Here is a 16,563-nt window from a genome sequence, read left to right as displayed (position 1 = left end):
TACTTTTATTTTCCTTTTAACCAATACTTATTTAGAGCCAGAGCCTTTTTCATCTCCTTGTTTACATGTCACCATCACTAAAAAAGTAGACAGAAAATACCACCAGAAATTGAGGTTCTAAGAAATTTGTAGTAACTCATATTGCTACTGAACAATAAATGTATAGTTGATAACACATGCAGAACGTGAAAAAAATTAAAGTCAACTCAAATTGCCCTTCAGCTAGGTGTTTAGAAAAAAAAAAAAAAAACACATACAGGACTTGTATCTATTTTAAGAAAAAATCTGAGTTATTAACTCCTTGAAGTTTCATTGTTTAATTGGTATATTTACCTACAGGATACTTCTATCACACTATCTTTTAACAGCTAAGTTTAACTCTGGGTTTGCTTTTATTAAACTTTCCCCATGTTTTTTTCTTATTTGCTTATAAGGAAACAACCTGTAGAATAAGCACCATCAGTCTGGCCTGAAATTAATAAGATAGCACACACTGATAGCACAATTAGTAAGATAACACACCTCAGGCTTAAGTTATATGATGTAGGATTGAACACAGGGACAAATTCAAGAAAAAATGCGTACTGTAAATACACTGCATACAAATAAGCCATGTAAACCAATGCAGAACAATGAGGAAATTACATTATTAAAAGTTTTTATTTAGGTTTGGTCAGTACAGGTAAGATAATATTGGATTCACAGAGCAATATGCATAAACAGGATACAACAGTTCTTAAAAACTGAGTAACTATGCACACAATTCATAAACATTCGGTCACCTAAGGAGAAAATGCACAGATGTACGGTGGGAAAAACTGTAATTAACACTGAAACTACTACAGGACTCCTTCAGTAAGTCCGTCTTTTAGTGATAAAACTACTGTACTGGGCAAACTTGGCAGTCATAAACCCACAGCTATTATGACAATTCTTGAAGGTGGTGTAAGTATAACAGTATGAGTAAGAATGCCCTTACACAGCACAGGTTCTAGATATACACAGATTTGTACAGACATCATTTATGTTATACTTTGTGGAAATAATTTCCATTTCAACTTCACATTAACTCATATAAAAATAACTTGAGCTACACAAACGTCCTTTTAGCAACATTCAACGTAATTAACTGTTAAAATTTCCAAAGTGGCAGAGGTATTGAAGCAAAAAGAAACCCACAAAAAGGCAAATTTGTGACAAGTATGCACTAATTTAAACGGCTTCTGGACAGTATCCTCTCCCAATTTAAATGACACTGTATAAAAATGCTGCAGAAAAATGTTACAAAACTGAACCCTGCACATTTACACTGGAGTCCAAACCATTCTGGACATGACGAGAACCCACAGTTCTGTTACCTTTCATGCTCACTGTTTTCTCCTCTTGAGGATCATGATTGGAGTCTGTGTCATTTGAGTGGTGAGTGAGAGAGTTTTCACTGCCAGTGGGAGAGTCTACACTTTCATACCCAGTACTGAGTTGGTTTATGTAGCTACCACCTCCTCTACCAGTTCTATCTTCAGAGTGGTTGGACAGCTTATTACCATTCCCTGGAGAAGCTGGGAAATCATCTTCCGTGCTGCTACCCTCCCTATAAAATCCAGGCCCAGACGTCCGCTGATGGGAGGAGCTACCATTACTTGGTCCGTTAGCCAGACGGCTGCAGTCTTTACCCACAGCCTCTCCCTGGTCTGTAGGCTCAGAAGATGGAGTCCTGCTGGTACCTGGGGTGGAGGCCTGGGACTGCTGCTGCTGGTACTGAGCCAACTGCTGGCGAGTCTCCTTCAACTGCTGCTGAAGAACTAGAATGGTACTCTGCATACCCTCTACCTCCTCATCAAGCTGGATGATGAAGTCATTCAATTCTATATAAAGAAAACACATTTGTTGCAAATACTTAATAGCCCATATATAGCTGGAGTCTTAAGACAATTAAAATCCAGTAGCAACATTTTATGCTGAAATTTTTCAACAAACCTATTTTTCCCAGTCATCATTTTTTATATTCTGCCTCTGAAGGAGGAAATTCTAAACTGTCATCTACATACTTTTTATAATGCTATTCAGAATACAGGAGAAGACTATAAGAAAACACTGTATGAGAAGACATTCATTTCTGGGCAAGAAAGGAAGATATTTAGAAAACAGCTCAATTCAAACAATGACTATTTTGCAGATTGTATTTTCAAGTGCAAAAATCTTAGCAGAAACACTAAAAAAAGCAACCATAAATGACATGGCTGTATGTAATAGGTTTAAATACAACAACCTATTCAGTGAGAAAAAAGTATCAGTCACATTTCAAGAAAGCTTCAATTCTTACTGCTTTTAATCCTGTATAACAGGACAATAAAAGAAAAGGCAGATTTTTGCTGACTTTCATATCAGCAAAATTGTTAACTAATTCCACAGGGTTTTTAGTGCTGCTTATGTACAAAGAAAAGACTTTTCAATGGGGACTACATTTTTGAGCAGAACAAATGTGACCTGGAAACAGTGAAAGAAACATTGAACCCAAAGTCTCCAACTTTAACCTGACAGAGCAAATAAAATGCAAACTTCTTATTGTTTTAAGAATTTATATTAACTTAAAAAGCATTCTTGCAGGTACAGAAAAAATATTCACTGGAAAGGTAAGAGTGGTACTGTAGTATTATTATAGCCTTAGTCTGCTCACAACTTTGCTTACTACATTTGTTTCAGTAGGGAAGAAACAATGGGAACTAAGAACACATCTTGCACTATTCTGGAGCTTACTGCACTATACCGCATTCTGGAGCAGATATCCTCAAAGAATGTCCACACTTGCTTCAATTATGAACTTGATTCACTTAGATGAAGTACATTATGTAAATAGTAGTTCGAAAGCAAAAACATAACTATTCCAACAAAATATCCATGGTTAATGCTGTTACAGAAAATCATTTTCATTAAGAACTCTATTATATATCACTTTATATTGTACTTTCTCACAAAATACGATTCTACAGGAAAAAATTTATATCCTTTAAAATATAGGATATATCAGACTTAAGCAGTGCTGAAACACATCTGTGTTGTCCTACAGGTTTCAGTTGTAGAAAAAAAAAAAAACAATATATTCAGGCTTAAGCAAAATGTCAAAGAGTTCATGTCCCAGGATTTATTGTAATAATCAGACAACCTATTGTGTAACACTACCAAAAAGCCAAATTTTAGTCAGAGATTAAGAAGATCTATCCTGAACTCTCAACTGAAAATCTGGAAATTAAAAAATTTGCTTTTTTTCCTCTCCATTTAAATTATGCAAGAGGTCAGAGTTCACAGGTAATTTCAATTCAGGCTCATAATGCTGCACAATGTAGACTGTGAATACAATAATGGAACATTTTATTTCAGTTGAGTTATTTAAGCAAAAAGTGCATTTTTGTTGTATTAGGCATAGATAAAAACCTTTTTTCCCCCAAATAAACTCAAAATGAGTCACAGTTGACAAAGTAACATTCTGTTCTCAGTGCATGCTTAGGTTCATGCAATGTTAACAGCAAGTCCTAAAATAAAAAAAGTCTTGCAATTTCAAATTCAAACCCCCACATTACTGGAGCAGCAAATCCCCCCAAGGTTCGGTTTGTTTTTTGATTTGGTAATTAAGGCAACCAGTGAAGACTTACAATTGTCATATTTTACTTCATACTGCCCTTTCATTCTAGCAAAAGAGAATTTACAGTATCTGCATCATCAATAAATTAAGCTAGCAGAAGTGCAAGGCAACTTCCATTTTCTTAAAAAAATCCCTTACCATCCTGACTGCTTTTAAGTTCCTCACTATATTTCTTCTGTAAAGCCAACTCTGCCTCAAGCTGTGCAATACGTCCTTGGGACAGCTGCCTTCCAAGCTCTTGATTCTCCTGGATAAGCATTCGACACTTCGCCATTAACTTTTTGCCTGTTTGGCTGCAAAGGAAAGAGCCATCTATCACAAAAAGAATATAAAACCTTCAGTAATCTTCCTCAATCACAATTATAGACAAAAAGGAGAGGCAATTTCTGCATGTCACAATTCAAGGAACATTATGCCTCAACATAATTGTCATAGCAGAAAGTCTCCCTATAGTTACCACATGTTGTTCCAATGTCAGCTGATCTTCTGTCGCTGTCCCATAAAGTGGAAGGCAAGTTATTACTGCAAATATGAATGAGCATATTGTTCTTTTTTTTAATACCAACATCTGGATTATCAGTATGCACAATCTTGCATGTGCTGATCCTCAATGGAGTTAAATATTTGATTAAAGATGTGCCTTGTAATTCAAAAGATCAAGGACAGCATAAAAATGTGTAAACTGAATCATACACGAACAAAAAGCTTCTTCCTTTATTGTACTTGTATAATTTAGTAATTACATATGGGTGAAGAGAAGAAAGTTGGTTTGGGGAACACATTAAAATCCCACGCTCATTTTTACAGTGACATCCATTCTTCTTCGAGAGGCTTAGATATTCATTTGAATGTTATCTGGGTACTTTTTTTAAAAAAATTAGGTGTCTATTTTTCAATTCAATTTATATATTTTACAGTATTGTACACAGTCCATTTCACAATTCCTTCAGTCAGCTCTTTTTGTGCACATCTTGCATGGTGAGGAGAAAGTAAAGTGCCACTAAAAATTGGCAGGAAAAGTAAGCAGTATATTACTATTTGTTTAGAATGGCCACATTTCAGATCAAGAGCAATGCTTTAGGGTATCCAATTTCTGAAATAAGTGGGAAACATCAGACAGAAAAGCTATTTTGAACTGACGAGACATACTGTCTTTACTAAATAGGTAACATCACACATCTTTAATCTTCACGATAAAAACTGTATTGTGAAGCATTATAGGAAGTAGTATGCAAATTAATATATAGGCAATACAGCTGACTCCATAAAAGAAAGAGCTAAAGTCCTCTAAGACTCTTGGTCTGCTGAAGTCAGGACAGCAACCACATAGTTCTCTTTTTATGAGGCTCAGCAAAGTAACAAAGCTGTCCTCTTTTCTATGGAAGTGTAAGCTCTGTTAAAAAAATTAAAAAAGACTTGAGCAGGTTTATTGTGAATTCAATGGCAGAACTTGTGTTTCTTTACAAGACCAAGGAGGTCCGCTTAAAGTTGTTTTTAAACAATTGACAAAGATGAAAAGAGATTTTGAAGATTAAAAGAGTAAAACAGGAATTTCTGCTACTATGATTCACAGCCATGGTTCTCGCCTGCAACCAAAATACCCAGAAGTAAGAATTTAAAATAATCATTTCCTAATCAGCCACCTTTTAAGCATTCAAGCCTTAGACAGTTACTAAGTTCTGCCAGCTCTGCCCCATTTAACGTTTTCCGACTGACTCTCCCAAATCTTTCAGATGGGCTGCTCCAGAAGGAATCTGGCTGTGTAAAGTCCTGGAAGCCTGCAACTCTGCTAAAGGCAGCAACCTGTTCTCTTTCTCGATGTGATGTCCAATGCCAGGTTCTTGACGTTTAAATTGTGCTGACCTAATACAATCCGAATAATACACTTAAGATAAAAGTTTCCTTAAGATGTTCATTCTTTGTAAAGCAGGACCACTTTGGAAATAAGCAATGTGGCATATCCCAAAAGCGTTTAGGCAGACATGCAAAGGCTTTTAATCACTTGCAGATTCCTGTTACTGTATTCATCATCACTACAAGTGAAAGATGTTCACAGCGCTTAAGTCATTTAACGTTTTTCTCTTTACAAAACAACATAAAATTATAGTATTAGCAAGTACCAGTTACCTTAAAATTGGGACAATTTTAGAATCCCATTAATTTCTTCATGTTAACTCCTACCAAAATGTAAAATATTTATTACCTGTATAGAAATTTGCATAGTTACCTATAATGCTATTTCTTCTCATCAAGATTTCCAGATGTTCTGAACTAGTGCAGCACAGCACCAAGCAATCTCCCCTTGCAATTTATGTAAAAGACAATACATGCACAAGTAACAAATCCAGTAACTATTAAAATAACTCCTACTAGCTGTAAAATTAAATTTGGCAATGTTTTCACAAATCCACTTGAACATACATGCAACAAAACCTGTAAGGATATAAGTGGTTAAATTTCAAAAGACTACTTTTTGTAGTAAGCTTTCTGCAAATCAAGTTTCTATTTTTTTTTTTTTTTAATTCAAGCATATACTGTATGTTCAATGATGGTTAAAATGGCTTAGCAGAGCCATTCCTTTGATTACATGTCCTTTTATTTTCTGCTCCAGTCATCAGCAATGATTATGCTGTACACCCTTATCTATGGTTAAGGTCCAGAACTGATACTGCTTAGGGTTGCAGTCAACATGTTACCTCAGAACACTGGTTAGAGATTTGAATAGGAGCATCACCTCTTTTCAAAACTAGGTCAGGTGCCATGAAATAGGAGTAGTTGCATATGAGGAAGAACAAATAGTGGGGGTGGGGTGATGAGGGTAGGGAAAGGAGAGAAGAAAAATCCTGCAGACCTTTTACATATGAGTCAGCATTTCTTTACCTTTCCAGAAATAAAAATCAATCAAATCATAACCCAGTTTAAGACAATCTCCATTTACCAGGAAATAAATCTAATTTTCCATATTCCAGCTATTGCACATATATATTATGTACATTCACCAGAGTTAAATTCAATTATATGACAAGTATCAAGGAAAGTTGTAACTGCAAAAGTGACAAAATTTTCTTTGATACTTTTGCTTGAAAGTGGTAATAGCTACTTGTCTCTCCTCAGTTGTACACGCAACTTTAGAGCCTGAGGACTTCTTAAAAATAAATAAATAAATAAACAAACCCTGTATCTAAATGTATTAAGTCATTTTTTGAATTCCAAGTTAAACAAGCAATCTGCATGGCATGCCAGATGAACAATCCCAACAGCTGCCTCTGTCCGCACATTATAGTAAATTTTACAAACAGCTTGGTAACACATTAACAATTAATGCAAGTCTTACCTCTGTTTTGATGCTAGATCATTAAAACCTTAGATACTGCTACAGCAAAATCATTCCAGATGTATCACTTTTTTAAATGTAAAGTTTTTCTGAAGGTTTTTCTTTTGCTGTAAGCCATTACTCATGCAAAAAATAAGCCTGCGTAAGAATACTACTCTCCTTTCCATATTAATCATCTAAAGCATAAACAGTTAAGATATTTCCGAGTTGAAAAATATGTAATGCCATCTTAATAAAGATCATAATTTTACCAATGAAACAGAATTCATCACCTTCTATGAAAGGACCCCTTTTAAAAATTTAAAACTGAATTTTCTAGAGTCATGAAATATTGCCCAACTGATTTGAAAATCAAAACCTTAGTTTTCTAGATAGAACTCAAATTGCTAAAAAAAATAAAAAATAAAAAAAAATACACAAATGCTGTATCAAATCTGCATTTCACTTTACACACCTCAGACATGCACTCCCAGCTGTCCCATATTGCTACTCTTACAAGTAACTTGGGACAACAGAACAGAGGCATCAACAGAGTAGCAAAGGCTCCTTTCACTGATTCCACCCAGGAAAATGCATGCATTTAAGGTTTTTTGGTTTGTTAAAATATTGTCTTCCTTTTTCAGAGAACGAGACAATTCAGAAATAACAATCTGTTCGATTCTCGTTCATCCCAGGAGTTTCACAATACAACAGTATAACCAGTAGTGTTCCTTGATCTATATATTACAACTATTTCAAGGCACATTTTATATCGAAGTGCAATACAAAAAAAACAGGTGTACAAAGGAATAAAAGTATCCCACCAACACTGAAGACAGTTGCCATTGTATGTGCCTTCTGTAGTGAGCATCTGAGATCAGTTCTCAGAATAGAAGATTGAAAATTTCTCTTTGCTGCATGGAAACATGCAGTGAAATACTTATCACAACTAGTTTCTCTTATACATGCTAGTTGTGATCAAATATATATTACTTCCAACAATTTTACACCTGCAATTAGATAGAACGTACATTTTTGTACAGTCCTAATTTTGAGGCATCCACAATATTTCCAACCATCCAGAGAACAGTTCATTATTTAGCAACATTGACTTAAGGCTCCATCAACTGTTATAGAGCCCAAATGCTAAACAGTCAAATGTGTACACTACCACTGATGTGATATGAAATAGCACTCTCATGGCTATTCAGAACTGGTTAGCAAATAAACTCTTTAATGCAAAATTCACCTCATTGAGTTCTGACCCAGCAGTTCAGTGAACAAGCAGGAAGTCCACAGTCTTATTGGCAAAACTGACTTACAGTGTCTCTAAGTCACTAGGCTCAAGGTTAAGAGCGAAGCATATTCCACTTCTACATTTTACGGGAATTTTACATGTTCAATTCATGATTTATAATCTCTAGGTTCTCTCTCCTCCAAACTGTCTGTAGACACAGTGTGCCACAGACTTAAGACTTCTGTTTTTCCCTCTATTTTCTTCAAATAGAACAATTTTGCAAATGTCTACATGTTCTAGAAAGGATTTTTTTTTTCGGAGATGGCCATTTCTTCAGAACAGTCCGACGCCGTCAGGCCTCTGAAGCAAAGGGGGAGAAAAAAGCTGAAACACAAGGTTCATCTGGTAAGTTTTACATTAAGCATTACAAGCTGGACAGTATAAGAATGTGGCTTTTGGCTCAAAACGTCTGAGTCTTGGTGTGGAAACGAGTACTTGGCTGTCCCACCATAGCATTCTCGTAGTGGGACTGTCAGGGAAGTCTTGACTGGGGAGTATTTGTTTTGTTTACCTATCAGGCGTAAATTTCCAGGCACTCAGTTCATTTTGGGCTTGTTCCAGTTTGTCTTTAGTCTGTTCCAGTTCACCTTTCATTTTTAGGAAAAACAAGTTGATGGCTGGGTCCACCATTGTTGATCTCAGTTGGGCAACACTAGGCTGCTGGACTTGCTTGAGGTACTGAATCTGATTCTGCATAAAACAAAACCAAATATTGTTATTTATACATCACTAAATAAAATTCTATAATCATTTAGATACAATTTAAAAAATAGTTATTCCAAAGAGAATACTAAGAAAGCTTGCTTTCCTCTTCAACATTTTAATCTGAAGAGGGCAGGATAAAGAACCACTCCCCCTCTCTATTAATATGCATACTCCCCAAATCTCTCCCCGCCCCAGCTGAAACTTTCAAGGCTGCTTTTCTTTCCCTCTGCTTCAAATTTCATCTTCTAGATGTCAGCTTACATTTGCAGAAGAAATGACTGGTATATTATAATGCTCCCTTTCTTTTACACTGCCTACATTCTTTTGAAAAAAATCTGTACATATTAAGACTTGTCTGGTTAAAACAGATGGCTAATTTCTATGCATCTTCAGTGAAAGTTATCAACATTAATGGTCCAAACAATTTCTTAAAGCAACTACTAAGAAGGTTTTGCCACACAGTTTTTTGGGGTTTTTTTTTGCAAAGGTTATAATCACTTACAATATGAGTTTGCCTCCCCCCCGCCCCTTTTAAAACCAAAATCATTTAGGAAATTTAGAAATATCAACATCATTTAAACAGATTTTGTTTGGATTTAGATTCTCTTGCAATAAGCACAACCCAAAAGACTTACAATTAGTCATCAGTATTTCAGAAAGAATAACCAAGACTGTTTCTTTTAAATATAACATGTTAGTCAAAACTAGGATGTATTTAAACAAGATTCCCCCTCCCCCTCCCTGCCTTCTCTCCCAGTTGCTTCAATTTTAGTTCCATCACAACAGGCAATCATAAAATGGGCTACTAAACAGCACATGATTAGAATCCAGTTAATCACTAAAATCACATTGGCCTACATATAAAGTGTTCATTCTAAAGTTGTTTATTACTCTCCCTGTATATACACCACATTTGTCAGTTACAAAGAGGTAAACATAAGATTACATTAAAAAGAAACATTAATTAAAAATCGGGGGGGGGTGCCTGCTGCTATATACATCTTCCAACTAGATGGACAGCAACAGACCCTTGCGCATACAGTTTCACTGATAAACAGTACAAGACATCACCAGTAGAATGGAAGGACAGAGCAAGAGTCTCCCCCCACATACACTTAGCTTATTTAGAACAACCTGACCTTCGCAGTAAAAGGTACAGTTCAGTTTAACCATTTTCCTGTACAGTCAATTTATTCTGTGGAGTCTTTCACTTAGCAACAGTGAAGAGAAAGTACAAGTATAAACATTTTATTTATCTTAAAGATGAGCAGTAGTGACTCCAAAGTCACTTCTCAATTTAGGAAGACATAATTTAAGTAGCACCAATTCCTGTATTTTATTTCAAGCATGCGATTTCAAAGTTATTGAAATAGCTGAAATATTTCAAATTAACTTCACATTAATTTGATATAAAAATATTTAACTACTTTAACTACTTAAAAAACATGAAACAATCTTCATACTTTGTCTATTTATTTAAAACTACTTAAAAATATATTTATATGTATCCAGAAAGAAATGTAAAAGGAATAAACAACAAACACAACGTAAAAAACTTTCAAGAAATAAAGCACTCGCAAGCTAAGAGCCTGCCTATGCCAACTTTACTTAGAAAAAGGACATCCAAATTAAGACTATCATAACATGTTTTGGATAATGTTTCTCCCCTGCAGGACCTCTGCTTTACTGAATGCACAAAACGATGCTCATTTAATAAAGAGCTATTTAATTTATCTTTACCAAAAGATCATCTTTCCTATCCACTCAACTTTCTGATGCTTGGACTAACAGGAGTATTTCAACAACCTGTCATTCTTTATGAGGATCAGCACTAGTACAGGGTGAAACAGCTCATTTAACGGATGTCTGCAGACATGTAGACACTCCAGCTGGCAACTTATTTCAGAAAAAGACCTATGCTACAGCAATATGGTTCCCAACCTATTTTTAGAGAGGCATCACTGAGAAAAACTGACCATGTTCCTTTCCTTACCTAGTCCAGCTGGACTGTACCTTCCCTCTTCTACTGCCAGGCCAAGAACTGTAACAGATTCCTTGGATCACTAGCACAAAGATTGCTGCCATGTGCCCCTCACTCATGCCAGAAATGCACTAAAAAGTTCAACAACACCCAGCTAATTCCGTCCAACATCAGTTATATAACTGTCTCTTACAAGTATCTCTGGTGCATGCTTTTAGGCCAAACAGAAAGAATTGCATGGGCTCCATGTTACACCTCAGTTGTCATTCCCAAAACAGGACAGTATGAGGAATTTACCTGAGCAGACCAACCCTCCTGCATCCCTTCCCAAACTTAAATACCATTCATTCCTCCAGTTTTTCCAACACCAATTTTCCTCCATCTCTCTAGAGATGCCTTCTCCATTCATAACTCCAGAGTTTTCACTTGTTAGGCTTTTCATTCACCCAGGCCTAACAACCTTCTCCAGATCTGACCCAGTCCCAAGGCAAGCCCATACCTCTTAATCCCTCTGCCTACTTCCTCATTCCATTCATCTTCCTGCTTAGCCAGTTCCAGCCACTCACTGTCCTGCTACCTCTAACCACTCTGCTGTCTCTCTCCTCCCCTCTGTATTCCAGGGAGTAAGGGGCAGGGAGCAAAAGAATCCACCTGCCTTCAGGTTCAACAGCTGGACCTCCAACTAGAACTGAAGATACAGAAAAAATTATGTCCAACGCCAGATTTCGACATGCCTACACTTAATACCTAAAATAACTATTGTTGTTCATATTCTTAAACATGAACGCACACACTAGATGGTATTTTTCAAAAGCTTGTAAGTTGGACAAATAGGGATGAATTTCACAAGCAGAATAGATGACCTTGGTATCAGCTCTCTCTGCTCTAGCCCAAAGCAAGAGGATGCTGAAGTATTCTAAATAGGAGGACATCAGGCTGTGTAGGTTTTTGTTTGTTTGGATGGTGTTTCTTTGTTAAGACATAAACATTTCAACTCCTCCACTTCTCATATTTTCTTGGAAACAGCTGAATCCTTTTGGCTAAAGGTGTCTAAAGACATCTCCGCAGAACAGACCCTCTGACATGAAAAATAATTAAACAGAAATCAGAACCTTAATAGGAAGTGTCAGCAATCTAAATAAGCACAACTATAAATGCTCCCTTTAAGGAAGGAGTAGAAAGGAAGAAAAAGGATAATAACGAAGAACAAACAAACAAACAAACAACAGAACAGTAAACCTAACCACAAGCAGATTAAGAGTAATGACTATCTAGGCACTATGGTCCAACCGCACGCCAGGAAACTTCCATTCATTATCTTTTCCATGGAGAAGATAGGGAAAAGCTATTTGAGAGGCAAATACTTCCAAATGCCTGTCTGCTTACAGCCCAACAGCAGCTGTGCAGTAGCTTAGGAAGGGTGTAAAGACCTTTCCCTGAAGCAGCAATCACTCCTTCAGCACCTTCTCTGTCAGAAATAAAGCTCCATGTAGGAACAGTAGCCAGTACCTTGCCTTTACCTTCCTAACAAAAGGAGTCTCTTTTTGGGGGGCAGGAGTGTTCTTGCTAGGGGGAAAGTACCATAAGGCTTTTGCTGATGTTGGGGTAGATGAGGTATTAAACCCCTAAACTCCCATCTAGCCCTTTAGTTAACCACTTTAAACTATGCAAAGTAAGTTTGCAATATCAGTCAGACGATCAACAAGCTTCTGTCATTCCCCCCTGCCCAAATCCATTCTGCTGCCAGAATCAGCATAGAGCCCAAGAATGAAACTATGTACTAAACCACCGTTTTGTTTTTGCAAAAGAGTGTCAGAACAATGACTGCTACGCTGACATATATAACTACGAAGTTTCAAGAGCAACTGAACTGATAACTTTTATAAGCCAAGAGAAGTTTTTATTTTTTGCCTTTTTCAAGAAGGGGTACAAATGAAAATGGCAACTAAGACAAGGCCTATCACATCCTATTTTAAAACAGGACTAGTATTTTTTTTTAACTAGCAAAACGTTTTACACACTGATAATTAGAAAACTCACCTGTGTCTGTCAACTACTACATTTCAATTTGGTCAGTTATTTTTTTATCCAGTTAAATTTCTAAGAGTTGAACGTGGTTAGTTTGTAAATATTAAGTACGTCCTGCCAATACATTGAGAAGAATATGAACAATCAGTATCAAAAGATAAATAATTATCTGTAGCTTTAAGAAACTTGACACCCAAGATGTTCTGTCTTTCAAATTGAGAGAGTCAACACTAAATGCTTATGTATAAATGACAGTGTCACTGGTATATTTTATAGCATTTAAATATGAATTATAAAACATGGTTAACTTTACACTAAAGAGTTTAAGGAAACTTATTTTGTGGACTCAAAATTAGACATCTCAAATACATTATGATACAGTTAATACTTTTTGTTCATTTACCAAATGACTTAGCAACCTATAGTTTAGCTTTGCATCTCTTCCAGCACGATTTATTTTGTTATTGTTACCTTGCTGAAAAAATACCATTTAATAATACAAAGCAAACTGCCAACTTCTTCAAACTATCCACATGTTCAGTCTGAAAACAATAAGGTGCCAACAGTGTCTTCATAATAGTTTTTTCTCTTCTTCCAAGATGCATCGTTCTACTTCTATGAAAGAGATAACATCTTTGATGTGATTTGTGTGTGTCAACAACTTGGAAAAACTGAGCTAACTTTTTTTTTTCTAAAAACAAAAAACAACAACAAAAAACAACAAAAAACAAGCTCATAAAAAGTTTTTCAAAGAGGACGTTCTGGAAATGCTAAGCACCACAGCTGTAAACAAAGTGCAGACAAAAATCCTATACAGTCTTCAAGATCTTGTCAGAATTCAGAGTCTTAAACGTGAAGTTTTTGTTTATGCCATTCTTTTAGAAATATGGCAGAAGAAAGGTGAAAAATGTAAACAAATTGGTACTTGGTGAAAAAGCCCTACATTTCATCTGATTTTTTAATATCCATCATTTCAGGTCCATGCTCAAAAGTTCAAGAGAAAAAAAATCTTCTTACTTCTGTTCCTCACAGTAGAGCTTATCAGTAGAAGAAACAAGAGAAATGGGAGCAATATAGTAGCATCACTACTAGAGAAGTGTTCTAGTATAGTACCAACTTCATGGGCTTCATGGACCTAGGATGCTTCCTGGGCTGCATTAGGAAGAATGTTGCCAGCAGGTGGAGGGAGGTGATTCTTCCCCTCTATTCAGCCCTGGTGAAGCCATAGCTGGAGCACTGGGTCCAGTGTTGGGCTCCCCAGTACAAGAGATATGGACATACTGGGGCGAATCCAGTGCAGAGTCACAAAGATGATTAAGGGCCTGGAGCATCTGTCATACAAGGAGAGACTGGAAGAGCTGTGGCTGTTCAGCCTGGAGAAAAGAAGGCTGAGGTGAATCTGATCAACGTGTATAAATACCTGATTTTTGAGGGGGTGGCGGGGCAAGAGAATGGAGCCACTCTTCTCAGTGGTACCCAGTGAAAGGACAAGAGGCAATGGGCACAAATTCAAATACGGAAAATTCCATTTAAACTTGAGAAAACACTTTTTTTACTGCAAGGGTGACCTAATGCTGGAAAAGGTTGCCAGGAGAGGCTGTGGAGTCTGCATCCTTGGAAATATTCAAAACCTGGCTGGACATGGCCCTGAGCAACCTGCTCTAGCTGACCCTGCTTTGAGCAGGGGGGTTTGGACTGGATGATCTCCAGAAGTACCTTCTAACCTCAGCAATTCTGTGATTCATTCTTTACCAATGCAAAAGAAGTTTTACCCGCACATTTTTTCTTTTTGTAACAATATTTGCTACAGACTAATGTCACATTATTATTTTCATTACTCTTAAAATCATGAGTTAAGAGGTAAGTCCTACATCGCTTTATCTAACAGCTCTGGAAACCTACAGAAAAAGAAGGGAGGCTAAAAGAGCAAAACATCAGAAGGAATGATACAATGCTAGTGATTGGTTTTGCACAGAATCTCCATTTTCCTAAGAGCAGCTCTTAGGAGTAAGTTACACAAATTAGCATCAAGCAGCATTTTACAGTCTTCTCTCAGGAACTTCCAGTTAAAGAAGCAGGTCAAACGATATTAAAAGAGTGTGATCCAAAAAAAGATTCAAAAGCCCAAATTGGTAAAAGGCAGTTTCAAGAAACCGAAACTAAACACAGAAAAAGGAAGATGCAGAAAACCCATAGAAATAGAGAAGGGAAACAGGAACAACAAAAAAGCATCCAAAAAACATCAGAAATCCTAAGAAGCAGACCTGCCAAATTTCAAAAGGACTCCCTCTGAAAAGTTTTCCACCTACAATTTCACAATTTCACTTTGCTGCCTAACTAAATGAATGTAGAGAGCTGCAAAACTTAGTTACCCAAATTCAGCATAAACATCTGCCTAAAAGCTCCTAAACAAAACAAAAGCTCAATCTTATCCTTAGGCTTCAATTCAATTTGCTCCTGTCTCCACTGATAGCTAAAAGTAACATTTTTGGTAAATATGTACAGCTGATAAATGTCATAAAAAAGTAAGCATGGCTCACGCAAGAGCTGCTACTGCTGCAAACCCGTGCAATGGTTCTGGGGCAAAAGTCCTTTCAAGCACGGTGGCTGATGAAAAATAAATTGAAATGAGCAATATTAAAAAAGCAAAATTAGAAAAATGATCTTTACTAACTCAGTGAAATATTTAAACTTTAGTGCCCTGTCATTTTCTTTAGACACAGAAAATGGGATGCTATAAACAGTTTATGAAATACATAGTATATGGGTACATGCTCAGGCAAAAGCAGGTATTTTTCTGTAACAGTCTGAAAACACTTATCCTCTATAAATACTTACAGTACACTCTTGCATCTCCTGTTCTTTAGTTGCCAGTCTCATCACCAGAATATTTTCTCTTCGGGCAGATTCTTGCTGTTGCTGTTTCAGCTTCTCTTCAGACTCTCTCAACCCTGTCACATCATTAGCTAATGCAAGTAATAAAACACAGAAAGCACATATTATAGCATCCTTTCATAAAGAGCTGTTTAAAGACAACTAGAAAATCTGGAAGTCAAACTAATTTATAAATAGCAAACAAGCAAAATAAGCATAAATTTAATAAGCATAAATAAGCAAAATCAAAAGATCAAAATATCAGAAAGTTTTAGAAGAGCTTGACAATAATTGTTTTTAAATACATCTCTCTGGCCCCTCCCTAAAACTTTCTACTAATCTTTTGAAAATGTTTCCACATTTTTATAGGAATTAACTGTTAAAGTGCTAAATTAACCAGCTACTCTAGCCTTCACCACTACCACTTGCATTCTGAGACTGGTGAAGATGGAATTGTCCTGGTATTTTAGAGAAATTTTGAGGATGGGGGAAGTCAACATTCTGGCAAATGACGTTCCTCAATCTCTAAAACAGTGCCATTTGTGATCAATCCTCCAACTGGTCTTAACACCCCATGAGCAATCAGTAAGACATTAGAAAATTTCAGAAATAGCAGCTCAGTCGCAACCAGAAGAATTCTTCTGATCCATGAAGATTTATAAAGGTTTATATATGAAATATGAATACAAGGAAGTAACACACAACATTTCCTATTTACTCCAGTG

General features: G+C 36.4%; 1 protein-coding gene across 1 annotated transcript in view; it reads right to left on the bottom strand.

The window, feature by feature from the left end:
- Window positions 1-641: 641 nt before the first annotated feature.
- The window catches only part of WTAP (WT1 associated protein), a 28,931-nt gene continuing 13,009 nt past the window's right edge, over window positions 642-16,563 (bottom strand). Inside the window, exons 5-8 of the mRNA XM_013945438.2 lie at window positions 15,803-15,930; window positions 8,762-8,940; window positions 3,779-3,933; window positions 642-1,865 (exon numbers count right to left, since the gene is read on the bottom strand). Coding sequence (XP_013800892.1) covers window positions 1,282-1,865; window positions 3,779-3,933; window positions 8,762-8,940; window positions 15,803-15,930 — 1,046 coding nt within the window. The 3' untranslated portion in view covers window positions 642-1,281. The remainder of the gene's footprint in view (window positions 1,866-3,778; window positions 3,934-8,761; window positions 8,941-15,802; window positions 15,931-16,563) is intronic.

This window comes from Apteryx mantelli, chromosome 3 (genome assembly GCF_036417845.1).
Source record: "Apteryx mantelli isolate bAptMan1 chromosome 3, bAptMan1.hap1, whole genome shotgun sequence".
Lineage (NCBI taxonomy): Eukaryota > Metazoa > Chordata > Aves > Apterygiformes > Apterygidae > Apteryx > Apteryx mantelli.
The sequence above is the reverse complement of the archived record's forward strand: the minus strand, read 5'-3'. Positions and strand labels throughout refer to the sequence as shown.